The 26,956-nt window shown below is 48.7% G+C and overlaps 2 protein-coding genes across 3 annotated transcripts; one reads left to right on the top strand and one right to left on the bottom strand.

Moving 5' to 3' along the window:
- Nucleotides 1-21,844: 21,844 nt before the first annotated feature.
- RNASE13 (ribonuclease A family member 13 (inactive)) lies at nucleotides 21,845-23,360 on the top strand. Of its 2 annotated transcripts, XM_084767646.1 has the most exons (3): nucleotides 21,845-21,865; nucleotides 22,216-22,363; nucleotides 22,568-23,360. In XM_084767646.1, exon 3 carries the CDS (start codon nucleotides 22,573-22,575, stop codon nucleotides 23,020-23,022), a length of 450 nt encoding a protein of 149 aa, XP_084623772.1. In that variant the 5' UTR covers nucleotides 21,845-21,865; nucleotides 22,216-22,363; nucleotides 22,568-22,572; the 3' UTR covers nucleotides 23,023-23,360. The 2 variants fall into 2 exon arrangements, with proteins under 2 accessions (XP_084623772.1, XP_084623771.1); XM_084767645.1 differs by having other exon boundaries at nucleotides 22,216-23,360.
- Nucleotides 23,361-24,671: 1,311 nt separating this feature from the next.
- On the bottom strand, nucleotides 24,672-26,733 carry TPPP2 (tubulin polymerization promoting protein family member 2). The gene is made up of 3 exons (XM_084767502.1): nucleotides 26,522-26,733; nucleotides 25,991-26,144; nucleotides 24,672-24,971 (listed from the first exon to the last, which is right to left on the bottom strand). Exons 1-3 carry the CDS (start codon nucleotides 26,692-26,694, stop codon nucleotides 24,786-24,788), a joined length of 513 nt encoding a protein of 170 aa, XP_084623628.1. The 5' UTR covers nucleotides 26,695-26,733; the 3' UTR covers nucleotides 24,672-24,785.
- Nucleotides 26,734-26,956: the final 223 nt, after the last annotated feature.

Genomic DNA, 26,956 nt, shown 5'->3' on the forward strand with positions numbered 1-26,956 from the left:
TACTACACTTTAGGGAGAAGCCCGGGAGCTGATGGTCTGTAGCTTCTACTTGACCATGAAAACCCAACTCTAGATGTGGATGCTGGCTTGTTAAGATGGCTTCAGGTTGTCCTCTGACTTCCACAACTGTGCACACCTACCCCCCCAACAGCAAATAAATACATATTAAACAACAACAACAACAAAATGTGGACACTTACTAAAGATCAGACACTCCAGGATGTCCCAAGCTCACCTGCAGTGCCACCAGACAGGACCTTTGCGATGTATCCCTGTCTTTGAATAGCTAATGGAGGTGCAGATCTTTACTCTGGCAGAGTGTCCTTCATGTCTCCAACAGCCAATGGTATGGCCAGGGAGAGCTTGACTAGCGGACTGACAAGTCCTTGAGGACCAACACCCCTACCTGAACGGCAAAATGTCAGGGATGTGCACAGACTCAGCATCATGGGCGTTAAATGCCCCTTTGGATAAATATGTTTTTGTCTCAAATCCAGGAGTCTGTTCGCAGGCTGATTTTTGCCAAGCCTATGTATCGTGAGTTAGACACTGGAAAAATGCTTGTGATCCATTAAGATTACTAATAGAGTGCTAGCTTGAAAACATCACTGGACTGGAGAGAGAGAGAGAGAGAGAGAGAGAGAGAGAGAGAGAGAGAGAGAGAGAGAGAGAGAAAGTAAGTCTGTGTTCTTTTTTTTTTTTCCGAGACAAGGTTTCTCTGTGTAGCCTTGGCTATCCTGGACTAACTTTGTAGACCAGGTTGGCCTCGAACTCACAGCGATCCGCCTACCTCTGCCTCCCAAGTGCTGGGATTAAAGGTATGCGCCACCACAGCCCGGCTAAGTCTGTGTTCTTGCCTAACCTCCCTGTATGATCTTGGGCATGTGTCGAAGACATCTGTGCCTGACTTTTCTGGCATCGACCTCTCACCTCCATATGCAGTCCCACACATGTGAACATGCTTGCACATCACCCCATATACCCCTAGAAGTTTTCACAACACAAAGCCTAGTGTGGCTTTGAATTTATGGTGATCCTACTAAGGACCAGGATCACAGGTGTGCTCAGGTATGCTCAATAAAATTGTTGACGTGGCTGGGTGTGGTGGCACACGTCTGTAACCCCAGCACTTAGGTTGGCAGAGGCAGGAGGATCACTACAAATTGAGTCCAGGATGGCCAAGGCTACACAGAGAAACCCTGCCTCAAAAAAATTTGTTGGTATTCCCTCCTCCCCCAAATTAAATGCATTCTTTCCAATCCTGAAATTAACTTACTTGGAGGAATTAATATTTTTGTTGTTGTTGTTGTTTGAACCTCACTTTTCCTGCTTTTGTCTGGGAGCCTTTCCAGAAGGAGATTTACTTTTTATTTTACATGTACGAGTGCTTATAAATGTCTTACTGCATGTATGTATGTGCACCACGGTTATGCCTGCCAACTGCGTCAGGAGAATAAAAGATGCTTTTACACTCCCCAGTCTCTATCTCTAATTTTCAATTCCCACTCTTCATCCTTTAACGTTCAAGTAGTAATACATCGGGTTCCCACCAGCCTGGGCGTTGGCCTTAGCTGTTATCAGCTCGGACCTCACTTTTGGTACTTGGGATGCTGAATGGCCAAATGTCTATCCCGTTATTTCTGGCGTTCCAAAATGTCCCATGGTCAAGACCATAAGAAAAAATGGGCCCCTGTCGAGCCTGAGTTTTGAGGAAGGAGAATCAGCCAAGTCCTCACATTTACTCCTGATACCAAGGCAGTTCCAAACACTGGTGCACATCTTCAGTGCGTCTCTGGGAGAAAAGTTTCTTTATGAATTTACAAGATGCTGAAAGTGAAGCCTGGCATGATGGCTCATGACTGTAATCCCAGAATTTGGGAGGCTGAGGTAAGATTGACGGGGCTTCCAGGACAGCCTGAACTACACACAGAGCTAGGCCCTGTCTCAAATAAACACAAATAAATTTAAAATGTTAAAGTTCTATCATCCATACACATACACACATATTTGTTCTAAAAATTTTAATAACTAAGTAGCCACAAACACTCATACTAGTATTTATAAAATGACTTTTAATTTTTCACATATTTAAAAAACAGGAAAATCAGCCGACAGTAAGATAAGTATTAGGAAGCCAAGTGTAGTGGTGCACGCCTGTGATCCCAGCACTCAGGAGGCAGAGGCAGGTGGATCTCTGAGTTCAAGGCCAGCCTGGTCTATAAGGTCAGTTCCAGGACAGCCAAGGATACACAGAGAAACCCTGTCTGGGGGTGAGGGCTGAAGATAAATATTGGGGGAAGTTTTGTGAGCTATATAATATTAGAAAAACTGTGTTTATTTGCAATACAGTAAATAATAAAAGTATTATCTAATAAATAATACAAAACAAAAGAATATAAACTAAACTGTATTCTATCTAAGATTTAATTATACAATAGTCATTGGATTTGATTGATTAACAATTATCATGTAAATAAAATCATCCTTAAGAACTATCACTTGGGGGCTGGAGACATGGCTCAGAGGTTAAGAGCACCATCAGTTCTTCCAAGAGGTCCTGAGTTTCAATTCCCAGCAACCACATGGTGGCTCACAACCATCTATAATGTGATCTGATGCCCTCTTCTGGTACGCAGGTGTACATGCAGATGGAGCGCTCATAGGTTAAATAAACAAATACATCTATTTTAAAAAGAAAAAAGAATTATCACTTGTTTGGGCACAGTGGTGCAGGCCTGTAATCCCAGCACTCAGGGGGCAAAGGCAGGTTGATCTTTGTGAGTTTGAGGCCAGCCTGGTCTACAAAGGGAGTCCAGGCCAGCCAAAGCTATACAGAGAAACCCTGTCACAAACAAACAAACAAAAAAATCAACCCCCCCCAAAAACCCTCCACAAACTATCACTTAGAAGGCTCTAGAAAGATATAACTCTAAGACACAGAGAGGAACACAAATCTTAAGTCCACAGTTTCCACACGATAAACACATCTAGAGGACAACAGAACCTCGCCATCCTGTCAGACAGCGTCCATTCTTCCTAGTAATTCTTCCCCAAGGCTTCTGCTAATATAAATTTCTTGAAAACTGTTTTCTGTTTTGAGCCAGGGTGGAACTCGCTGTGTAGCCCAGGCTAGCCTTGACCTCTCAGCTGCCCTTGAGCCGCTCCATCTGACTCTGAGTACTGAGATTGAAGGCTCCGCCCACTTGGTTTACTTTAAGACCCCTCCTTTTCTTTCCCTGTACCTGGTTTTTATCTCCTCCTTTTTCTTCCCCACCAATCAAATGCACAGCCATTTGATCTGTCTATGCAGCCAAGGACTCTGCCATCGAACTTACTTTAGAACTTCTTTTTGTGGCTGTTGTTTGGTTGGCTTTTTGAGACAGGCTTTCTCTGTGTAGCCCTGACTATCCTGGAACTCACTCTGTAGACCAGGCCAGCTCTGAATTCAGAGATATGCCTACCTCTGCCTCCCACGTGCTGGGATTAAAAGGGTGCACCACCACTGCCTGACTGTTTTGTTTTTCCAGAAAACAAAAACAAGTAGACATTAGCTTCATTTGGGGAAGAAGCACTAAAGTTGTAACTTTAGCCTCTTCAAGTTGTTGTGGGGAGGACGCTTGTCTCTCCAAACCGCTACCATCTCCGTCAGAACTCACCGGCAGTAGGGCGGAAATGGCTCAGCTCCACAACCTGAGTGCAGTCCCTGGGACACACACGGTGGAAGGGGAGAACAGACTGCAACTTGTCATCTGACCTCCACATGTGCGCGGGGGCAGGCCATGCCACCCCTGCCCCGGAAGCTTTTAAAACACAAAGAATAGTGAGGGGGGCGGGGGAAGGTGGGGACGGACGGGGAGAGGTTGGAACGCAGGTGCCTCTAAGTGTTTGCCTTCCTACGGGTCTCAGTTCAAAACCACTTGTTTAGAATGAGTGTGTAGGGGCTGGGAAATGAATGTGACTCAGTAGCAGAATGCTCGCCCAGCACGTGCGAGTTTCTACGTTCAGTTCCCCAGGAGTGCACACACACATAGTGCACACACACATGTACTCACACACATAGATAAGTAAACGCTTAAATGTCCAGTATGGCGACCACAGGTGTACTAAATTATTAATTAAAATTTTTAGGGTAAAAGTTTACATTTTTTAGTATTCTGCAAGTCACAATATCAGGAGGTAGTGATTTACTCAGTGGTTTGGCCTTTAGAGACCGCAAGTGTTTAGTGTGTGTCTACTTTCTAGCCTCAAGGGCCTGCTTACCCACTTGCTGGCCTCACATCCTGTTTGAATTGTCACTTTCCCCACTGCAGCCTCCCCAACCCCATTAATATTTTTGCTTTTTTTTTCCTCTTCAGACAGTAACTGGGGATCAAAGCCAGGTTCTCACATGTGTAGGGCGAGTACTATGCCACTGAACTACAGCCCCAAATCACGTTCCCCTACTCTCTGCCCTGTTCTCTGACATCCTGTTTCTCTCGCCAGGACTGGCCTGCAGATGTGCCCCTAGGGAAGCCACAGAGCCACAGGAGCAGGACAAAGTCCCTGGAAAGTTTGGTGGGTGCTCACTTTGATCTGTTGTTCTCCAAAGAGGGACAGAGCTACCCATTACATTCACCGATATCGGGTGCCTTCTGGTGCCTGGGGCTGGCTGGAGCTTCTTATATTTTATTTCTTTTTCTTGTCTGCTTGCCTTGTTTGTTTTTCTTTTCTGAGACAGGGTTTCTCTGTGTAACAGCCCTGGCTGTCCTGGAACTAGCTCTGTAGATGAGGCTAGCCTCAAACTTGGAGATTCGCCTGCCTCTGTTCCCAGAATGCTGGGATCAAAGGCATGTGCTGCCGCTGCAGCCACCACCACCACCTCCTGGCCCTAAATTTTATTTCTAAATCTGTCTACAATCCTGCTTGTAGGTAGGATTATTTTCATTTTGCTTTAAGGGACTGACCTGCAGAAACACTGAATAACAGTGTTCAAGGTCACTTAGCTGAGCCAGGAGCCAGGATTATGACACTCTGCCCAGCCCCAAAGCTCCAAAGCTCATCTGGCTCCGGCTAGGGGTACATTAGAGAGGGGGGCAGAATAAAATGCTCAGCGAGGGAGGGAGGGTCTCACAGTGGGGCTGGTTTGTCACAGAGTGGGCACCAGACACTCTGGGACTGACATAAAGAGAGAAGACGTGGCAACGGTCACATGATTGGGCAGGACTCTCCCACTCTACTCACTAGGAGAAGTAATGCCTGCAGTCTGACAGGGAGGGTAGGCCCCTGCCTCAACCCCCCAGGCCCAGGCAAAATGCCAGTGCAGAGAGGCAGGGGAGCACAGAGGCGAGGAGGGAGAGTGAGGAGGAGGGAAGGAAGCTCTGTCAGTTTCACCAGGCTGTTTCTGACAAGCGGGCTGTCGGCCACGGAAGTTCCTTAAGGTCAAGGGAAACGTGATCTCGAGAAATGAAACTGGGACACTCCCCTTAGCCATCAGGCCAAGGGGATCCAGCCACAGCCAGCCTGGAGCCAGGTCGGTGGCACAGCGGTGTAGAGAAGGGGGAAGGGCAGCCAGGAGAGGGAAAAAGAATGAGTTAAGATCCCAGCCTACCTCATAAAAGGTTTCTTGCCTACATGGGTAACAGTGGCCTGAACAGGGTCCACAGCTCTACGGATCCGTCTCTTTCTTTCTTTCTTTCTTTCTTTCTTTCTTTCTTTCTTCCTTCCTTCCTTCCTTCCTTCCTTCCTTCCTTTCTTTCCTTCCTTCTTTCTTTCTCCTCCTCCTCCTCTTCCTCTTCTTTCATTCTTTTTTTGAGACAAAGTTTCTCTGTTTAGCCTTGGCTGTCCTGGAACTCACTCTATAGACCACCAGGCTGGCCTCGAACTCACAGAGATCCACCTGCCTCTACCTCCCAAGTGCTGGGATTAAAGGCGTGCGCCACCACTGCCCGGCTATGGATCCATTTCTTATAAGTAAACTTTTACCTACTTCTGTCTCTGCAACATTTTTCATTTCTTGCCCAGTTGGTGCGCTAGCACAGCAGTTAAGGGCACCTACTTTCACACCATGGTTCTGCCACTTTGACAAAACTCCTTTTAAATTATACTTCCTGAAATCCGTTTCCTCGTCCATAGAGGAGTCAAGTGACCCCGGTCAAGTTCATATTAGCAGGGATTAGACAATTTGTATGGATGGCTCACTAAAGGCACGAAGCTCTGGATAAATATGATGCGGAATTTCTTTGTCTCCTTTCCTTCCGGCTGTGTGTGTGTCCCCCCCCCCCCCCCGTCCCACCCACCCCCTCCCACCCCGCAGATGTCACCTCACCAGGCCAGAGCTGGAAAAGGTCCACCTTAGGGATGGAAACTGCACTGCCTAAGAATTGTGCATACCCCTCCCCCATATTCTCCCATTTGTCATATGTTCATAAGATAAAGCAGAGGTGGCAGGGGCGGGTGGGGGGATGGGAGGATGCTGAAGGTGGGAAGCAGGAAGCCCATCCCCCTAGAGTTTGCTAGTCCTTCTGGAGATAAGCCCCTGGCTCTCTGCACTGGCCGGTTGCCTGGGCCTGAGGGGCTGAGGGAGGGGCGTGTCATCTCCCCGACACACCTGGGCTAAAGACGTTCTTTCTCCCTCTAGTGAGTAGAGCTGGAAAGTCCTGGCCAGTTATCCGAACATAAACAAAAATATGAGCACTGGGCGTGGTGTTGCATGCCTGTGATCCCCGTACTCGGGAGGCAGAGGCAGGTGGATCTCTCTGTGAGTTCAAGGCCAATGTGGTCTACAAAAGTGAGCCCAGGACAGCTAAGGCTACACAGAGAAACCGTGTCTTGAAACCCTCCCCTCGAAAACAAAACAAAACAAAACACCCCACCGTACACATGAAGACGCCTTGAAGAGTGGGTTACTATAGTGTCAGCCCCAGGTCCTCTAGGAAGAGCTTGTGGCAGAAAGGACCCAAGGCATGAGGGGAGGAGAAGGCCCTGGAGGAGAAGCGGCACTGCAGAGTCTGGAAGTGGGTTCAGGACTCGGCCAAAGAATAAGAAGTCTGCAAAGCTAGGGAACCTGGTCCAAGTGCCCGGAACCAGCAGGGAGTCTCTCGGAGTTTCCTCTTGAGGAGGGTGACAGGCTACCGGGTAAGATGTAAGTTTGGGCGGAAGTTTTTGTGGGTGTGTTGGTGTTCCCCTCTCTTCACTAGGAGTCCTGTCTAGTTAGAGGGTGTCCTCTTCAGACATCACGGCCCCTGCTACTAGGAGTCTCTGCCAGAGTCCCGCCTCTCACTCTCCCAGGATCCTACCCTGACTTAGGTCTCCAGCTTGTCACGGAGATGCCCCCCACCCACAGTTTCTCTGCAGGCCTTCTGTCTTCCCGCCCCTGCCCTACCCAGGTCTGATCTCACCCTCATCTCTCTCTGTGCCTCCCTCTCCTACCTTGTTCCCTCTCGTCCACCATTACTGGCTGCCTTTTCTATTTTCCCATCTGAGTGAAATTTAAGCATTTTCCCTAGGGTCTTTCTTGTTACTTATCTTCTTTGGGTCTGTGCATTGTAGTATGTCAATCCTGCACTAAATGGCTAAAATCCACTTAGAAGTGAGTACAAATCATGCATGTCTTTCTGGGTCTCGGTTACCTTACACAGGGTGATCTTTTCTAGCTCCATCCGTTTGCCTGCAAATTTCATGATTTCTTTGTTTTTAATAGCTGAGTCGTATTCCACTGTGTAAACGTACCACAGTTTCTTTATCCATTCTTTGGTTGAGGGACATCTAGGTTGTTTCCAGATTCTGGCTGTTACAAATAAAGCTGCCAGGAACATAGTTGAGCAAATGTGCTTGTTGTATGATGGGGCATCTTTTGGTTACATGCCCAGGAGTGGTACGGCTGGGTCTTAAGGTAGAACTATTCCCAATTTTCTGAGAAAGCACCAGATTGATTTCCAAAGAGCAGATAGAGCAGAGATTGAGGGAATGTCCAACCAATGCCTGGCCCAACCCAAGACCCACCCCATGGAGGAGAGCCAACCTCTGACACTGTTAGCTATACTCTGCTATGTTTTCAGAAAGGAGCCTAGCAGAGTAGACCTCTAAGAGGCTCCACCCAGCAGCAGTTCAAAATAGAGGCTGAAACTCATAGCCAAAGATTAGGTAATGTAAAGGAAGTCTTAGGGAAAATTGGGGGAAGGAGAAAAGGATCTGGAAGTGACAGGAACACCCTAAGAAGACCCACAGAACCAGCCAGCCAGGGCCCAGAGGGGCTTGCTGAGACTGAAGCCCCAACCAAAGGCCACACATGGACTGGACCTAGGCCCCCTACACAGATGTAGCCAATGGGCAGCTCAGGCTTCATGTGGTCCTCTAGCAAGGGGAGCGGGGGCTGTCTCTGATATGGATTCTGATGCCAGCTTTTTGACCACTCCCTCCTGGTGGGACTGCCTTGGGGACTGCCTGATGGGCTCAGTCCTGATGTGACTTGATGGAGCTGGGATAGAAGGGAAGGGAGGCTCCCCCTTTTCTGAGGAACAGAGGAGGGGAGAAGGGGAGTGTGAGAATGGGAGGAGAGGACGAATGGGGCTACGACCAGGATGTAAAGTGAATTAAAAAAATAATATAAAATAAAATAAATTTTAAAAATGCATGCAGACGACACCTGTGGCTTGTGGACCTCCCTGGGGGCAGCTCACATGTGGTCAGGGACAGAAGCTCTTGATGTTGGTGGTAATTCTTCTGGCTATTCTTGCACGCTCTGTCCAGGGTCTGGCAGGTGGTGGCCACACTGGGAAAGGACTGATACAGGAAGATAGTGTGGCTTCTCAACTATAACAGAGCCGCAAGCCTACTGCGGCCAGGGGATGGACTGTCGCAGTTTGAGTGACAGTGGCCTCCATAAGCTCATGTATATGAATAATACTTGGTCCAAAATTTTAAAGAGAGGCCTGATGCAAAATAAAATAACGGGAGGCATCTTAGTCAGAGTCACTACTGCTGTGATAAAACACCATAAACAATTGCAGCTTGGGGAAGAGAGGGTTTATTTGGCTTACACACCCATACCATCATCAAAGGATCATGGCTGGACCTCAAACAGGGCAGGCACCTGGAGGCAGGAGCTGATGCATAGAGCAATGCCACTTACTGCCTTACACCTGATGACTTGCTCAATTTGCTTTCTTATAGAACCCAGGACCAACAGCTGGGGCATGGCTCCAGCCACAATGGGCTGGACTGGACCCTTCCTCATTAATCACTTAATCACTAATTAAGAAAATATCTTAGCCGGGCGAGGTGGTGCACACTATTAATTCCAGCACTCGAGAGGCAGAGGCAGGTGGATTGCTGTGAGTTCAAGGCCAGCCTGGTCTACAAAGTGAACCCAGGACAGCCAGAGCTACACAGAGAAACCCTGTCTCAAAAAAAAAAACAAAAACAAAAAAACAAACAAACAAACAAAAAAAACCAAACCAAACCAAAACCAAAACAAAAACAAAAACAAAAAAATACCCCAAACAAACAAAAAAAATTATCTTTGGTCATGGTGTCTCTTCATAGCAGTAGAAGAGTGACAAAGACAGAAGTTGTTAGCAGGGACTGGGGTATTCCTGTGACAGACCTACCCATGCTGTTGTTTGGAGAAATATGGAAGACTTCAGGACCTTGGACTAGAAAAGTGGTTTATCACTTTAAGTTGGGCTTAATGGGCCATCCAAGTAGGAGCATAGGTGAGTGGTGTGGAGGGTGACTTGGACTAGGGAGGCTCGGCACTAAAAGTTTCAGGGGGCAAGAATAGTAGTAAGTGGCCTCCAGACCATTTTGATAAGAATGTGGCAGTCTGAGGAGAAAGTAGGCATCTTGAAATATAGTGTCGGAGCTAAGGCTTGTGGTGAAAGAGGTGAGACATTTATGAAAGAGGTGAGACATTTAAAGAAAGGCCTGATTCAAAGTGGAACAAAGGGGGTGACATCCTCAGGACAAACAGCACCAGAGAACTCTACAATCTGTGAAAGGAGCAAAGAAGAGCTTATGCAAATGCAAGGCAAGGAGGGGGCAAGTCCTCACCCCAAGTCCTCACCCCAAGTCCCAACCCCAAGTCCTCACCCCAAGTCCTCACCCCAAGTCCTCACCCCAAGTCCTCACCCCAAGTCCTCACCCCAAGTCCTCACCCCAAGTCCCAACCCCAACAGCCAGAAGAACTTGACAGCTTGGCCATGTGGTTCTGGACTTAGAATCCACAAAGATATAGGAAAAGGGTTATGGCATCTTCCTCTACAGATAAGGAATGCCACTGAAGCCAGGTATCTGGCCACCTGCTTGGTGGCCTAGAGAGGCCATTTCATGTAGCTCTGAAGGGGAATCCTGGGCTGTGTGGGAGACCCCAAGATGTTGGAGTTGCCAGAGCTGGCATGCGATCCTTGCATTCAGCGTGTGGGACCAGCTCAGGAGAGAGAAGTGTTGCAGTCCACAAAGCTGGGAGGAGTGGAAGAGTGAACAATCAGTCTATGACAGAATTAGGAGTTTGCCCTGTGGGTTTCAGGCCCCCCCCCTCCGTTGGCCATCATTTCACCCCTAGGCACTGTTTCCCTCCTTTTGGAATGGTAGCGCATACTCTGTGCCACAGTATGTTGGAAGTATGTGATCTGCTTTTTTATTTTATGAGGGTCTGCAGTTAATAACTTGCTTTAAGACCCAAAAGAGACCTTGGGCTTTTGAACAGTGTTGAGACTGAGAGACTATGGGGACTTTTGAATGCATTTTGCATTGCGATGTAGCTACAAGGCCATGGGGCCAGGCAGTGGAATGAGACCATGGGCCACCATGGGCTTTTGTTTGAATGCTTGGTCCCCAGTGAGTGGAACTGTTTGGGAAGGATTCAGAGGTGTGGCCTTGTTAGAGTAGATGTGACAATGTTGGAGTAGGTGTGCTACTAGGGGTAAGCTTTGAGGTTTCAAAAGTCCATGCAAGGCCTGGCCTGGTATCTTTCTTTTTTTTTTTAATTTTTATTTATTTTTTAATAGTTTATTTAATTTTCATTTGTGTATGTTGATATGGGGATGTCAGGTCTTGAAGTTATGGACAGTTGTGAGCTGCCATGTGGGAGCTGGGAATTGAACCCAGGTCCTTTGGAAGAGCAGGCAGTGCTCTTAACCACTGAGCCAACTCTCTTTTTCTTTTTTCCTTCCTCCTTTTCTTCCTTCCTTCCTCCTTCCTTCCTTCCTTTCTTTTCTTTTTTATTTCAGTTTTTTGAGACAGAGTTTCTCTGTTACACAGAGCCCTGGCTGTCTTGGACTCTCTTTGTAGACCAGACTAGCCTCAAACTCACAGAGATCTGCTTGCCTCTGCCTCCCGAGTGCTAGGGTTAAAGGTGTGCACTACCTTGCTTGGCTCCTAGTGTCTTTCTAATGCCTGCAGATCAGGGTGTAAAGTCTTGAGCTACTGGACCAGATATGGTGGTCCAGTTGTTTAATTACAGCATTGGGGAGACAGAGGCAGGTGGATCTCTGTGAATTCAGGACAGCCTGGCCTAAACAGTTGAGTTCCAGGTTAGTCAGGAATATGTAGAGAAATCCTGTTTTTTTGTTTTTGTTTTTGTTTTTTGGGGGAGTTTTTGTTGTTGTTGTTGTTGTTTTTTAATCCCACAACCACGGCTCCAGTGTCATTCCTGTTTGCTTCACAGCATGATGGTCACAGACCAGCCCTCTAACGCTGTAACGAAGCAATTCCTCCAGTGAAATGCTTTCTTTCGTATGCGTTATTTTGGTCATGGTGTCTCTTCACAGCAATAGCAGAGTGACTAAGACAGTGACCTTGTAGGATTTATGTCACTAGGCTCTGAGGTTTCAAAGAGCCCACACTACTTCCTGTTAGTGCGTGTCCTCTTTGCCTCCTGCTTTTGGATTAGGACGGGAACCCTTGCTATTCCTGTTGCTGTGCCTTCACTTGACATCATGGACTTCAACCCTCTGAAACAGTAAGCCTAATTAAATGTGTTTTAAAAAATAAGTTGCAGCCAGCTGTGGTGGCACACGCCTGTAATCCCAGCACTTAGGGAGGCAGAGGCAGGCGGATCTCTGTGAGTTCGAGGCCGGCGTGGTCTACAGAGCAAGTCCAGGACAGCCAACCAGCCAAGGACAGAGAAACTCTGTCTCAAAAAAAGGGAAAAAAAATCTGCCTTGGTTTCATTGTTGTAGCAACAGAAAGGTAACTTAAGACGCCCTCTCCCGTGCTGCACGTAAGAAGCGTGCTGGGGTTTGGGTTGCTATGGCAGTGGTAGTAGATGGTTGCTCCATCAGAGTGCACACAGTGCACCTGACCCCAGCTCTTCTGTATGTGTCTGTCCTTTCTTCATTCTCTCATCGTCCCTTGTCAAGGGTTTAGACCCAAGCTGGGCAGATAAGACGCCCTTGGGCTCCCTACATCCTAAGTTTCCATTTCTGTCTTCATTTTTTTCTATCCTCACTATCACTCTCCTCTCGCCCACACTCTCCCTCTCACATGAGTGTCCTCGTGCCCTAAAGATGTTCCTCCTCTGTCCATCTTATTACTGACATGACTATGTCTCCTCTGGTCAGAACCTCTCCTTCTCTGCCCTCTGTCCTCACTTGCCTCCTTGCCTGTCTTCATCTCTTTCAGTCCCTGCGCCATGACTGGTTCAAGGGTCTGGGGATGCAGCCAGCTCAGCTGCTCTGGCAGTCCTCTGAGGACCTTTGCGTGCTGCCCAACTCCTTAGAGGCAGGCATGAGCTATGCTGCATGACTCAAGGAAGGCTGGGGACCAGTGCGTCTATCAGGAGTTGAGCCAGCTCCGTGCCTCTCTATTTACATGTCTTCAGTAAGTGGATGCATGGAGCTAATGGGCCTGACTAAGCATATTCAGTAATAAGGAATCTCAAATCCTCAAATCCAAAACTATATTGTATTTGGACCCTGGCCACGTGGTTTTAGTGATTCTTATTAAACCATTTGACACAGGAGTCAACTGGATTTTAGAGAGAGTTGACTTAATCTTAATCTTCTTCTTACATGTACCTCTAGGTTGGGGGATGGTCTGGTGCACCGTGTATTCAGATGCTTGTTTCTGGGACCCGTGTGTTCAGATGCTGGTTTCTGGGCCCCGTGTATTCAGATACTGGTTTCTGGGCCCTGAGATCTGGTCGCCATCCAGATGTGGGCCTTGCCCTTTCCATGAAGAATCTTCTGTCTCAATGTTGTGCAAAAATTGTTCTCCGTCATCTCTGATTGGCTAATAAAGAGGTTGATTAGCCTATAGCTGGGCAGAGAGGACAGGAGGTAGGACTTCCATTCCCAGTCAGGAGGTCGCAGGTAGGGACCAGAGGAAGAAGAAAGGAAGAAGGAGATAGAGAGTTGTGGAGGTCGCCATGGGGACAAAGAATGAGCAGGAGTGGCGGCCAGGATGACACTAGGCAGCAGGTGAAAGGGCACACGGCTGGGAGGTAGCTGGACTAGCACAGTTGGGTTAGAACCTTCCCAGTTATAGTGCTTACAGCCTGTTGAATAACTTACTAGGCCTCTGTGCCAATTATTTGGGAGCTAGGGTGGGTAATAGACAATACCGTTGCATTATTGTTACACCTCTGACTCATTTTGTGGAGTAGAGGCAATCGCTGTAGTGCTGAGGATTGCTTTTTCTCTGACTTGTACTATAGACAGGGAAGTCGAAAAAGTTAGTTTGCACAGCTTCTTGTCATCCAGGTAAGTCTGCCAGCAGCACTTGTCTCTTGGAGGACTTGGAGGATGCAAGAGGCAGGGCTGAACCATCACTCACCATCCCCAGTGCCTTCCTCAAGGGCTCGGCTCTTCCAAAATTCATCTTCCCAAGCCTCTCCAGTTTCAGGTACAGACCAAGGCCACCTTCCTTTACCAAGAGATGGCAGCTAGCCCCTCCTGTTCTTTCTCTGGCCTTCCCTATTTTATAGAAAGCTGCAGAGCTTAAACATTACCCTAGTGTTTACATTTGAAGTGCTATCAACACCTGCCCTCAGTCTTCCTTCATTTTGTATTTCCTGCTCCTGTGGTGGTGACAGCTAGTGTTTGTGTTGCTGCGGGGTTCCTGTGAGCTTGAAAGGAGGTGCTCAGGGGCAAGAAGCATCTCTATCAGGGTAGGAGCACCTAGGAAAGAGGTGAATGCTATTTATGTTTTCAGAGTTCACATGTGAACAAGCGATCTCAAGATCAGGTCCACGCCGACCTCACCTCCTGCTCCCCTTCCCTGCAGCAATGAACACATTATAAAGAGCAACTATTTTGTGCCAGTGGTATACCCAATATGTAACAAAGAATAAGACAAAAAAAATCCCAATCTTTACAGAGTTTACACTACATTGGGAAGAGAATAAAAATGCATATAACTTTGCTCAAAGTGATAATTGCTGAGAAAAAAAGGTAGAATAGGATAGGATGGACAGTGTTTGTTTGTTTTGTGTTGTTGCTGTTGTTTTAAAGACAGGGTTTCTCTGTGTAGTCTTGGCTGTCCTGGACTCACTTTGTAGAACAGGCTGGCCTTGAATTCACAGAGATCCACCTGCCTCTGCCTCCCAAGTGCTGGATTAAAGGCGTGCAACCACCATGCTTGGCTTAGGCAGAGATTTTTGAGTAGATCATTAAGCAGGTGACTTTAGGACAGAGATAACGCTGAAAGAACAAATTTGTGCTTGTCTGGACCCTCCTGGCTGAGAGCACAGCACTGCGTAACCCTTAAAGCACACAAACCTCGGGTGCTGAAGGAACAGCAAGGTGCGTGGTGTGATGAGAGCAAGTGCACAGGCATTCATAAAGTCAGTCATAGGAGACCTTAGGGACCACAGAGAGGCTGTGGCTTCACTCTGAGTAGTAAAGGGCCCATTTAAAAGGCCACCTAACACGTGGATTATAACTGTAGACAACTCACACAATCCATGTTGATAAGGTAGTTTGTATTTGGTCCCGAAGTTAGGATTGTTTGTTTGTTTGTTTGTTTTGAGATAGGGTTTCTCTGTGTAGCCTTGCCTGTCCTGGACTCACTTTGTAGACCATGCTGGCCTTGAACTCGTAGAGATCTGCCTGCCTCTGTCTCCCTGAGTGCTGGGATTACAGGCGTGCGCCACTGTACTCAGCAAAATTAGGATTTTTAAAAAATATACTTTTGTAAATCCTTTGAGAATGCATGCACACAGTGTATTTCAATCATATTCACTTTCCTTCTATCTCCCCACAGATGTTGGGGTTTTGACCAAGGAAGGTGGAGTGTTTTGAGACCAAGGGAGAGGTCACTTTTGGCAGGATGGACTTCTTCAAGAACAAGTGGTGTTGGAGAAGGACAAGGCCACTAGATGGCAAGACAGTACCAAGGACAAGTTCACACAGGCCTCTCTGTGTTCTCCCTGGGGCGTTGGCACTGAAGAGAGCTGTTCATTTCTTTAAGGTGTCAGAACTTCTAGAGTATTATACCGTAGTGCTGTAGATACACAGGCACACACACACACACACATGCACGCACGCACACGCACACACACAGAGGCGTGAGTACACAAACAGAATCCACATTTTGTTTTATTTATTGAGAAGAGAAAGGGAGGAGGATTATATATATATATATATATATATATATATATATATATATATATAGAGAGAGAGAGAGAGAGAGAGAGAGAGAGAGAGGCAAAAACGGAGAAAGAGAGAGAGAAAGGGAGCAGAAACAGATGGAGAGAAAGATACGAGGTGATAAGATCAGAGGATAAGTGCCGCCATTATTCCACCATGTGGTGCCAAGGACTGAGCTCAGGTTGTCATGCTTGGTGACAAATGCCTTTACCCATTGAGCATTGCCTCGGCTCCGGAACCCATGGTGGTTTTTTGTTTGTTTGTTTGGTTTGGTTTTGGTTTTTGGTTTTTCGGAGACAGGGTTTCTCTGTGTAGCCTTGTAGACCAGGCTGGCCTCAAACTCACAGTGATCCGTCTGCCTCTGCCTCCCGAAAATTGGGATTGCAGGTGTGTGCCATGAGGCCCGGCTTGAACCCATGTTTTAAAGTAGGCCGGGGACCAAATTTATGCCAGCTCAGTCCAGTCTTGCCCCTAGAAATGTGGACTAGAGTGGGCGGAGTGGGCAGGGGGCTGTAAGCTCATTAAAACTTTTAGCTTAGGGTCCTGTGCAAGCCCATCTCCCAAAGCGTGATGCTCCTGAGCCATGACCTGAACTGTGCTGCATTTTTCTGTCATTTTATTATCCTACTTGGTCCTAACTCTATTATCCTGGGCTTTCCATAAGGCTGCCTGCCTACTGCCTTCAAATGAGGTAAACAAGGCTGTCCTGTCTCAGTCAAAGGGGAAAAAAGCGGAGTTTCAAGTTTGCACATAAAACTTGAAGCAGGAAAGTTGAAACCTATAGTCTGTACAGTTCAGGTGGAAACCTTGGCCTCTGTTATTTGCATTCTATTTTGTTAGCATAAACTATTCAATTTTGCCACTTTATACTCACTGCCCTCAAGGCAAAAGGAGGAGAAGATGAGAACAGAGAGAAGTGTTAGGAAGGCAGAGCAGGAGATGACCGGAGGAGGAAAGCACTCACTCTGGCCACCTCATTTCTTTCTCACCAGTCATTGCTGACGGCCCAGCGTTTTCCCTGCCCACCCTCCGTCCTTCTGCTCACAGGCGCCCATGCGTGTGTGCACGCATGTGTCTGTATGTGTGGTGTTAAAGCTGGGGTGTGGGTGTTGTGAAAATTCCAGCAGTGCCAGGTTGATCACTCACTGCCTGTGTTCCTCACAGGGCAGCAGCTGTTGCTTCCTGTAGCCTGAAGTGGGAGGGAGGGAGCAAGGGGGATGGGGAGACAGAGGCTGGGCCTGGATTACCGCCCACCCTTCAGAGCCAAGCCTTTCTTCCGGAGTTCCACACACCCTCTAGATACCAATGGAAGGCCCATGGGAGAGTGTTTCCCTCCAGACAAGAGCCGCGATCCAAGTTCTGTGTGCCTCATGTAGACCTTGCGTAAATAAGGGCAATAGGCTCGGTTTTTATATTTGGAGAAAGTGAAACCCTGCAAAGCTGGGGTCAGCTGTGGAACTCTCTTCAGGTCTTTGAATTCCCATGGCCTTTCCTGGAACAGCTGTGGGTTTGGAGGAGGCAGCCCTGACCAAAGGTTAGAATCCTTGGCTCCCAGACCTTTAGACAAGCCAGGACATGGGGGGGGGGAGTTGGGGGTAGGAGAGAGAGAGAGAGAGAGAGAGAGAGAGAGAGAGAGAGAGAGAGAGAGAGAGAGAGAGAGAGAGAGAGGCTTATCGGTTGATCTGTACTCTAAACCCTTTCCAGTTCCACACGCCTTGCTATATCCGGGATACGCTCCTTAACCCATACTCAGGCCTACAATCATCTGGCCTTTTAGCTCTACCTCTGAGTTTTCTCCCGTTTAGTGTTTTAGCCACAAGCAGGTATAATTTTCATAATATTTCTTCATGCCACTTAAATTCTAACTGCCCAGCAAGACTGGTCCCAGGGTCCTAGGACAGCCACCTTCCTCCTCAGGAAAGCTGTCTTGATCCTCTCTATTCAGATTGGTTGCTGCTGTTGTTTTTGAGGCAGGGTTTGATGTAACCCAGGCTGGCTTGGAACTTGCTATGTAGCTGAGGGTGGTCTTGAACTCGTGATCCTCCTGCTTCCACCTCCTTAGTGCTGGGATTTCAGGTGTGTCCCACAGCGACCAGTGCTCAGCATGGAGCTTCAAGCTTTGTCTTCTAGGGGAAGATGCTACAAACTGGACTGCATCTCCTGCTGGCAGAGATAAGACAATTTTCCTTCTGGAGTCTTTGGTTGTTTTTCTTCTAACTTAGACTGTCAGTCATCCATTAACACTTGTTCTTTTGGCCGAGCGGGTTGGCGCATGCCTTTAGTCCCAGCACTCAGGAGGCAGAGGCAGACGGATAGCTGTGAGTTCGAGGCCAGCCTGGTCTACAAAGCGAGTCCAGGACAGGCAAGATAACATAGAGAAACCCTGTCTCGAAAAACCAAATAAATAAATAAATAAAACAAAACCAACCAACCAGCAAACAAAAAACAAAATCCCACCCACCCTCAAAAAAGTGGTCAGTAGTCCTTTTGTAGCTTGTACAAAACAGCAGAATACTATAAACACAAGCACAGTGTGTGGCACAGTGTAACTCTAGCACTCAGGAGGCGGGGCAGTGGAATAGAGCCTCCAAATAATCCTGCTAAAGATACTCCATACTTGGATCCTAGGGCATGGAGAAATCTAACTGGTTCTGATCTGCAGGATCTGTTCCTATTGGCTAGCTGTCATTTATAGTGCTGAAAGGTGGTATAAAGCATGATGGGAGAGGGAAAAAGTCATAGAAGTCTAACCCAGATGTGGACCCTGCAAGTGACAACTGTGATCAGCCTGGTAAGATATACCCACCGGTCAATAATGACATGAATGTCATGGGTGCAATCAACAGCCTTCTGATAGTATGGAAGGCCTGCTCCACAGGATGGAGCTCATGCCTGGTTCTGTAAACCTGGCCAAGAACCAACTCTGGGGAGTCATAGACCCTAGGGGAGACCTGACTACTAATTTTGCTAAATGGACATACTAAACTGCCTTCCAAACACATATCTTTATGCCTGTAGTAATATTAGTGCAGCTCTCAAATCTCATCAGAGAATTTTCTCTTTGCAGTGAATGATGGTTAATACAGACTCACAAGAGATCAAAGAGAGTGAATAAGTCAGGGTGAAATGCTGAGCCCTAAATCCTACATCTGTGTCACAACCTCCTCCTTGCAAGGCACAGGGAACGTCAAGGCAGAGGCCTGGTATATTACAACAGCCAGAGGTTAGGGACGGCTGTGTCAAATGGTCTGCTGTGTAGGACAGGGATGTTGCTCTCAGGAACCCACAGAAGCTGTAGTTACCTACACAAAATCAAGTCAACCCAACTTCAGCATGCATGGAGAAGCAGCTTACAAAGCCACCGGCAGCTGCTGGGTGCTGGGAGAGAGTCAGTTTTCTTCAGGGGTTCCTTACACCCATGCATGAATGGCACTAATTGGACTCAATAGGGTTTTTTGTTTGTTTGTTTTTAAGGACATGGTATTGGGATGGGAACAAGGCAAGGGCAGTCTAGGAAGAGTTGCATGGGGAAATAGAGGTAAGGATGGACACAATACATGTATGAAATTTAATTTAATTTAAATTAAGTTAAACTTTTTTCTGTTGTGGTATCACTATCAGCTTTGTGGCGATGAATGCAGACAGAGGCTTAGCTTAGAGGTGGCTCTGGGTTGGTGGCACAGGGGTGTAGATTTGTCATTAGTTCTGCTCAGGGACCAAATGAAGCTCTAACAATGACAAAAAAAAGGAATTAACATAGAACCCAGGAACGGTGTTTACAGTTCCTTGTTTACGTAAAGTTTAGTAATTAAAAGGCATTTTTATATATATTGTACCGCACCATTCTCCCAGCCTTCTGAACTAAGGTGTTGTCTCATTCTTACAGAAGAGGAGACAACAGTTATTAAGTGAACGCCTTCCACTCTAATGTGCTCTTTTTTTGGTCCTGGAATCTTGTGTGCACAGGTGAGGTAGTGGGTGGAGGGACGAGGTTGCTGAGGTTCATAAAGAGCTCCAACTGCAGCCCGGAGGGACCGGGGGTGTGTCGGCACGCAGGGAAACTGGGCTCACAGACTTTGTGGTTGACGTCCTCAAAGCATGGGTTCAATCAGCCAGGCCAGGGCACCACCCTGCAGCCTGAAGGACAGCCACTTGCCTCTCTGAATTTATCTTCACTTGTCTGGAGTGTGCAGAGACTTCCGCAGTGAGACCTCAGGGCTGTCTTCATGTGACCTTAGCTATGGATTAAATGGGGGCAAGAGGACAAGGGGACGAACCAGCAGCATTCCGGGTAGAGGCGGCGGCATCAGGGCGTGGATGTAGGGTGCCCTACAAGGTGGGAAGCTGGCAGGGATGTAAGTGCAGATCCAGACAAGAGTAAGATAATGACAGTCTGACACCCTGTGAGATGCTGACTGGATTATATAGTGTAAGAAACACGAAACCATTGCAAAGGGTTAAGCAAAACAGGCAATTAAACTTAAAAAAAATTTGTTTTTTTGTTAATGTGTACAAGTGTTTGGCCTGCACAAATGTGTGTACGTCATCTTCCTTCCTGGTACACACAGAGTCCAGAAGAGTGTACTTGATCCCTTGGAACTGGAGTTACAGGTGGTTGTGAGCCAGCATGTGAGTGCTGGGAACTGATGAGTCTTCTGGGTCAGCAGCCAGTGCCCTTAACCACTGAGCCATCTCTCCAGCCCCATGGGGACCAGCTGAGTGAGAGACACTGAGATTTAGTGGAGTTAAGTGTGTGTGGTGTTCAGGCTGAGCATGGGAGGGGCTGATTTGGGGAAGAGTCTCCAACTAGATTCTGAGGGCTGCATGACTTATGGACTCATTGCATACTAAGAACTCACTACGAGCCAGGCACTGGGCAAGGGCTTGGGATTTACATTGTAATGAGTCCTAATGCCACTATGAGGAACATCATGCGTTCCTCATGAGCAGATAAATCAGGAGCTCGGGAAAGTCAGAGATGGCGCATGCCGTATAAACTATGGACTAGGACGCAAGCCTTGACATTCGCCATGACGCCTTGTGGCTGATGGTTAGGGAGGTGAAGGAGCCCATCACAGAAAGCCGAGGAAGCACACAACCATGATGGTTAGTGCTAGGTCAACTTAATAGAACCTGGAGCCCCCTGGGAGATGCGATTCTGTGCATGCCTTTGGGGCCCAGTCCTGACGGCAATAACTGAGGTGGGAAAGCCCAGGCACTGTGGGCAGCGCTGTTTCCTGACTGGGATCCTCGGCTTTTGTGGGAATGGAGAAATGGAGGTGAGCGGCAACACGTGCTCATTCACATCTGCTTCCTGACTGCGGCTTCAATATGACCAGTCCCCTAGATATGTGAGCTAGAACAAACCCTTCTCCCTTGGGTTGCTCTTGTCAAAGCTTTTTATTATGGCAACAGGAAAATAAAGACAAAGACACAAGAGAATTAAGTTTGAGGAGAGAACACATTTAATTTGGGACTCTAGTTTGTGCAGCCAGATAGAGAAAGTCTAGAGGACACTGCAAACAAGGCTCCACAGAGAGACTACCAATATGTCTCTGAGGCCAACTCCTTTATTTGAGCCCCACAGTGAACCCCAGAACTCCCGGGTCTGCCTTCTGACCCCCCTCTTCTGCTGCTGAAGGTGAAAAGATTCTCCTAAGAGCAAGCCAAGGAGCTGGGCAGGGTGATACATAACTGTGTTTTCAGCACTCAAGAGGCTGAGGACAGGAGGACAACGAATTTGAGGCCAGCTGGGATACACAGTGAGAGCCTGTCACAAATAAAGTCCCTGAATGTGCAAAGGTGGCAAATAGCTGCAGGGACTCAAGGCTGACAGGCCTGTGGGATCAAGGGTTAGAGCTGGCAGGTACCTTGAAGCCAGCTTGTTGACTTTGATGAAGATGCAGATGGTTGATAAGAAGCTGAGGCACTTAGCCCAGTCCTCAGCAGGACACGCCACCACAGCCTAGCCGGTTCCAAGAATCTGATCAGGCCAGGTGGCTCACATTCTCTCAAATCTCCGATAATCAGAATATCAGAGCCAACCTGCCAGGCTTGGAGCTTCAGAGTCAGCGTGCGGAGATTCCCAGCACTGCTCTGAACCCGAGGCCCTGAGTCACGGGTGCAGGGTGTTGGCACAATCAGCTGGGCACTGAGGAGGAGGAGGAGAAGGAGGAAGAGGACTGTGGGAAGACCCAGAGGCTCTCTGTTCTCAGTTTATTACTTTGGCGGAGGTGCCCGTGTACAAGGCCCCTGGGGCTTTTAAGTGAGATGAGACATTTGTGGACCCTTGATCAAAGGTAAACACTTTGTTCTTCAGGAAAAAAAAAAGATGGTTCTTTCCTTCCTACTTTGCTAAAAGCAGGACCAGTGTGTCAGAGCCAACATCAAAGAAGGCCCGGGAACGTAGGGATTTCTGGCCAGGAGGTTGGAACTAAGTGTTCTGAGGACACGATCTAGGAGACCAGACAGCGATGTCTCCTTCCTCCTACCTGTCTAAGCACTTAGCACAGGGCTTCTCGCACCCAGGGAACACTCCCTCCTTCCAGCCTGGTCTTTATCTAGAAACCTTTTTAGTCTCATCCCACCTCTACGTTGTAAGCGGTCTTAGGCAAGACAAGTCTCCTCCCCCCCTGCCCTCCCCCACCAGTGTCATCAGTTTCTTCCTGCGAAGCTGTCAGGGACCGCGCCAAGCAGCCTGTTCTCCAGTCCTTCTATATCTACAGTAAGGAGTGCCAGGAAGCAGGGAGCATCCAGAAGCATCTTTCACCAAGGACCAGCGGCAGCCCAAGGACTGGGTGAGGCTGAGAGTCGATGGTGAACCAAGCGGGGAGGGGTTGGCTGTGGATGGCAGGGGTCGCCTTGAGCAAGTGCCTCCTCGTCTTTCTGGAGTGCCAGAATGTGTTTGGTACTGACCAGTTCTTAGAGGATGAGGGAGGCACATGTGGAAAGCCGGGGAAGGGTGCGCAGACACTCTAGGCCTAACGCGCCTCTAATTTCAGAAGCCATGGCACCAGATGTGGCCTGGCTCCTTTTCCTCCAACCAACCTTGGTGATAGGCATCACAATGAAGACCGCCATCAAGAACTTCCGCACTTTACATGTTGACTACCCCAAGGTTAACTACCTGAAGGGTTTCCACGGATACTGTAATGGCATCATGGCCTACGTGAGAGGCCGACTGAAGGATTGGCACTGCCCTAAGATCCACTACGTGGTACATGCGCCCTGGGAAGACATCCAGAAGTTCTGCAAGCACAGCAAGAGCTTCTGTGAGAACTACAATGAGTACTGTACCCTCACTCAGAACTCCTTCCCCATCACGGTCTGCACCAAAGACCCTAAACAGCCACCAACCAGCTGTAGCTACAACAGCACCCTGACCAACCAGAGGCTGTACTTGCTCTGCTCCCGCAAGCACGATGCTGAGCCAATAGACATCGTTGGCCTCTACTAGAGACTTAGTTCCCCCACCAGTCTCACCTAGTCCAGGCCTTTACATGGCACCCCAAAGCCTTTTCCCAAAGTCTGAGTCTGGCAGAGACTCTTCCTCCCTGACCTCTGAGGCAGAGAGACCCTCCGTCCTTCAGGCTCCTTTCACCTTCTCATCACCCCCACCATGAACCTCCCTCTCCCAGTGACAGTAAAACCCACCCAAGAAGCTGATGGTGTCCAGCTGGCAGTGCTTGCCTAGCTACTGCGCCAGATCCCGACTTCTGGATGGAGGCCCAGGCCCCAGCTCACACCATGGCAACAGGCACCCAGCTCCAGTATCTCTCTCTATCCCTGTTTTTAGTGTTAGTCTCCCCCCCACACCCCCACCCCCACCCACCCCGCCCTCGGCAAGCTCCCCGCAGTTTTCCTTATAATTCCTGCCACACTCCAGCAATGAGGGCCTCCCTATGACCCCGGGCCCATTTTGTCTCACTTCCTCAAAGCCCTCTCTGTCCCCAGCCTGCACTTCTCTGTGATTTCCCCCTTCCTTCTTACATAACCTCTCCTTCCCCACCAGGCGCCTGGTGGTGTTTTCCCTACTCTCCCAGCCACTGTTAGCCATGTTGCCTACCTTTTCCCCCGACCTCTGCCTTCCTTCCCTCTCTCGCCTTTGCCCACCAGAATTTCAAATTGTCTTTTTTGTTTTTTCCCCAAGGTCTCCTGAGTCCCCCTCTCTTCCTTTATCTCTATCCAACATTTCCCAGACTCCAAGAAGTCTGTTTCACTCAGGTGGCAGAGGATGAGGCAGCCCCAGCCCCAGCCCCAGCCATGGAAAGTGACAAAACCATTTGGGGAAACTGAGCCTAAGGTCCATGGGCCCCTTTGTACACTGATTTGTTGTGAATCTGTAACAGTTTCAAAATAAAAAGTTAAAACCCCATTCAAGTCAGTCATGATTTGATTCCTTTCTCTGCTCCCGGTGTCCTGGTGGCCAGCCGTCTCTGATCATCCTTCATACCTACTTAGCAGCTGGAAATGTCTCTGTTCTGTGGGCATGACAGCGGAAGTGGGGGCAGGTCAAAGCCGCTAACGCCAGCAACTGGGAGGCAGAGGCAAGCCGATCTCTGTGAGTTCAAGGCCAGCCTGGTCTAGCGTTCCAGGTCTCTAGGGCCAGCCAATGCTGCACAGTGACACTCCTGGCTCCAAAACCAACCAACCAATCAAACAAAAAGATTCTCTCTTTGCCCAGCCTGAAGACAGATTTTTGTTTTGTAATGGGTGTCAGGACCCCCTTCCTGGCTTCTATTTATCTCCCAACAAAACTTGGGGTTCTATCCGATAAGGAAGTTGGGAGACACGTTCAAGGGCCTGATGAATGATCACTGGAGTGTGTCAAATCAGGGACTATGACTCCCTTTGGGGAGGTAGAAGGGACAGAGGCCACTGATGTGCGAACCCAGTGAGTAAATATTTTGTCTTCTGCATCTGATTTAACTCTTATCTCCAAATGTGTTTTCCAGTCCTGTTCTCAGGAGCAGTTGCCAAGGAGACTACTTACCTTAGAGCTGCTATGCATGAGGCTTAGCAGGGTAAAGGGCCCGTGACTAAAAGCCTGGCTCTGTGAGCTTTCTCTCCCCTCTTTCTCTGTCTATGGGCCACTCTGTTCCTCATACTCATGAGATGCGCCTCGCTAGATGCTGCACACACACAATGTGTATTATTTCCTGGGGTTCCTGGTGTTAAGAACCGAGGCTCAGGAAACCAGCAGGCAAAGCTGGCTCCTCTCTACTTGGTTTTCTTCTCGTAGGTGCCAGCCCCCTTGTAGCCACTCACGTAGCCTGAGTTGTCTGTGGTGTCTTCCCGGCCCTCGATACCCTTTCCCTTGCCGCTCTCATCAAAGCGCTCCTTGTGGGTTCCAGTGTACTTACTGGTGTCTGTCAGCCGGTCTACTCCACCCACTGTTGTCGCTTTCTGCAAGCCAGAGGGTGCTGCGTCTGAGCCTTCCTCTCCCTGCACGGTCACAGCCCTCCCCCACATAGGGTCTTAGAGCCTTAGAACACATGTTAAGTGCTTGCTGCTGCTTCCTGAGGCCCAGACACAGCTGTGGGCAGGAACTCTGACAGAGCCCTCTACTCTTGAAACAGGAGGACCTCCCCTGTGGGAAAGGACGGTGGATTTTTCGGTATCCAGAGGAGTCATTCTGATTAGGCCACTGCCAGAGGCCTTCAGTCCCAAGCCCCACCCCCAACGTGCAGAGCTGAGAGCACTGCTTGTACAGAGGGAACAATTTAGTAAGGTGAGGAGGGGTCAGAGGGAGGAGGTCTGAGATTAAACCTTAATGTTTGTAGGGGGAGGGGTGGGGGGCGGGGGGGGCGCAGGCACCAAGCTCTCCAATGCTAATGCACCTCCAAAGCGACAGAAGGCCAGACATGAGACTTGAGAACGGGTCTAAATTCCACTAGTGAAGTAGCTATTCTGTGGCTAAGGATGTAGCTGGAAGTGCCAAGTGCACCTCCAGCAAGTGTCTGTCTCCAGGCCACAGTCCTCTCACCTCCGGGCTCTAAAGTCTTCCAGGACAGGCAGTGTACTGCAGGCTGTCTCCTGAGTTACACTACTGACTGGATTTGGGGGCACAGATGTGGAGAGGGGACCAGAGCAATAGAGTCTAGGGAAGATGGGTTCTGGGCTGGCGATGAAGAATGTTGTCACTGAGGTCGGCGTGGGGCACACATGTCACTGGGGTCGGCGTGGGGGCACACATGTCACTGGGGTCGGCGTGGGGGCACACGCCTGTAATAATCCTAGCACTTGGGAGGCTGAAGCTAGCAGACCTGCAGTTCAAAACTAGCCTGGGTCACAGAGCCCAGTTCTAGGCTAGTCTAAGCCAACAGAGTAAGATCCTGCTAGGTAGAAAGACAGACAGACAGACAGATGGACAGACAGAAAGGAAGGAAGGAAAAGTTCAGACAAAAAATGAAGAGGTCACTCACAGTAACCCCAGTAGTGGCAGGGTCTTTGCCTTCCATGAGTTTGTAAATATTTTCCAAAGTTTCATCTGGGCTCTTCCCCTTGAAGCGTTTTTGGCCCAGCTCCTTCATTGCCTCTTGAAATTGTTGAAAGTTGATGGTTCTGGCGTTCTTGGCCCTGGCCGGTCAGACAGAAATCCAGTTACTGTGGCGTGTGAAGTCCCAACCTCCCAACATCTACCTTTCTCTTAGTCAGGCATGGCCTATTTTATCCTGCCAATGAATCTTGAGACCAGGGACCGGGCCCAGCATCTGCCAGATGCTCCTTATAAATCTTCCATCATTAGGAACTACGCCAGACAGTGCCAGGCTGGTGGCAAACGCCTTTACTCACAGCACTCAGGATACAGAGGCAGGTGGATCTCTGTGAGTTCGAGACCAGCCTGGTCTACAGAGAGTTTCAGGGCAGCCACGGCTACACAGAGAAATTCTGTTTCAAAAACAAAACAAACTATATCTTTTCACTTCCCCTCACCGCCACCTTTGGCCCCTTACTTCACTTTGCTGAATACAATGTCCACATCTGTGGAGGTCACTGCCTTGCCATCCATGATGCCACAGTCTTTACAGAGTTTGGAGAAGTTCTTGTTGGTAATTTCATTGCTGCTGCTGGACGATTCTCCAAAGACAGCAAACCGATGGAATGCTTTTTCTGCTTCTGAGGCCATGGTCAACTGCAGGGGGTTGGGGGGCAGTGGGGACGGGGGCTGGGGGGTGGGGAATGATGAGATGATTGAGTGGTAAGGAGCATGCTAAACTACGGCAGCACCGGGAATGACTGTCCCCCTCCCTGTTGCTCAAGCCCAAACCCCTCTGCGTTAGGAGTCACCCTTACCCACCACTGTCATATACCTGGAAGCCCAGGTGGTGTCTATGCCTGTGTGTGCAGCTATGTGGGAGCCAGATGACTAAGGAGAAGGTGTGGCAACA

This window comes from Acomys minous (assembly GCF_964271855.1).
Source record: "Acomys minous genome assembly, chromosome: 18".
NCBI lineage: Eukaryota > Metazoa > Chordata > Mammalia > Rodentia > Muridae > Acomys > Acomys minous.

Excerpts from the sequence above, each read along its gene's own strand:
- TPPP2 (XM_084767502.1), bottom strand. The coding sequence starts at position 26,694 with ATGGCCTCAGAAGCAGAAAAAGCATTCCATCGGTTTGCTGTCTTTGGA. Across the intron at positions 26,145-26,521 it reads ATTGTATTCAGCAAAGTGAA|GGCCAAGAACGCCAGAACCA; the intron begins GTAAGGGGCCAA and ends CTGACCGGCCAG. Across the intron at positions 24,972-25,990 it reads CTGCCACTACTGGGGTTACT|AAAGCGACAACAGTGGGTGG; the intron begins GTGAGTGACCTC and ends TCTGGCTTGCAG.
- RNASE13 (XM_084767645.1), top strand. The coding sequence starts at position 22,495 with ATGAGGGAGGCACATGTGGAAAGCCGGGGAAGGGTGCGCAGACACTCT.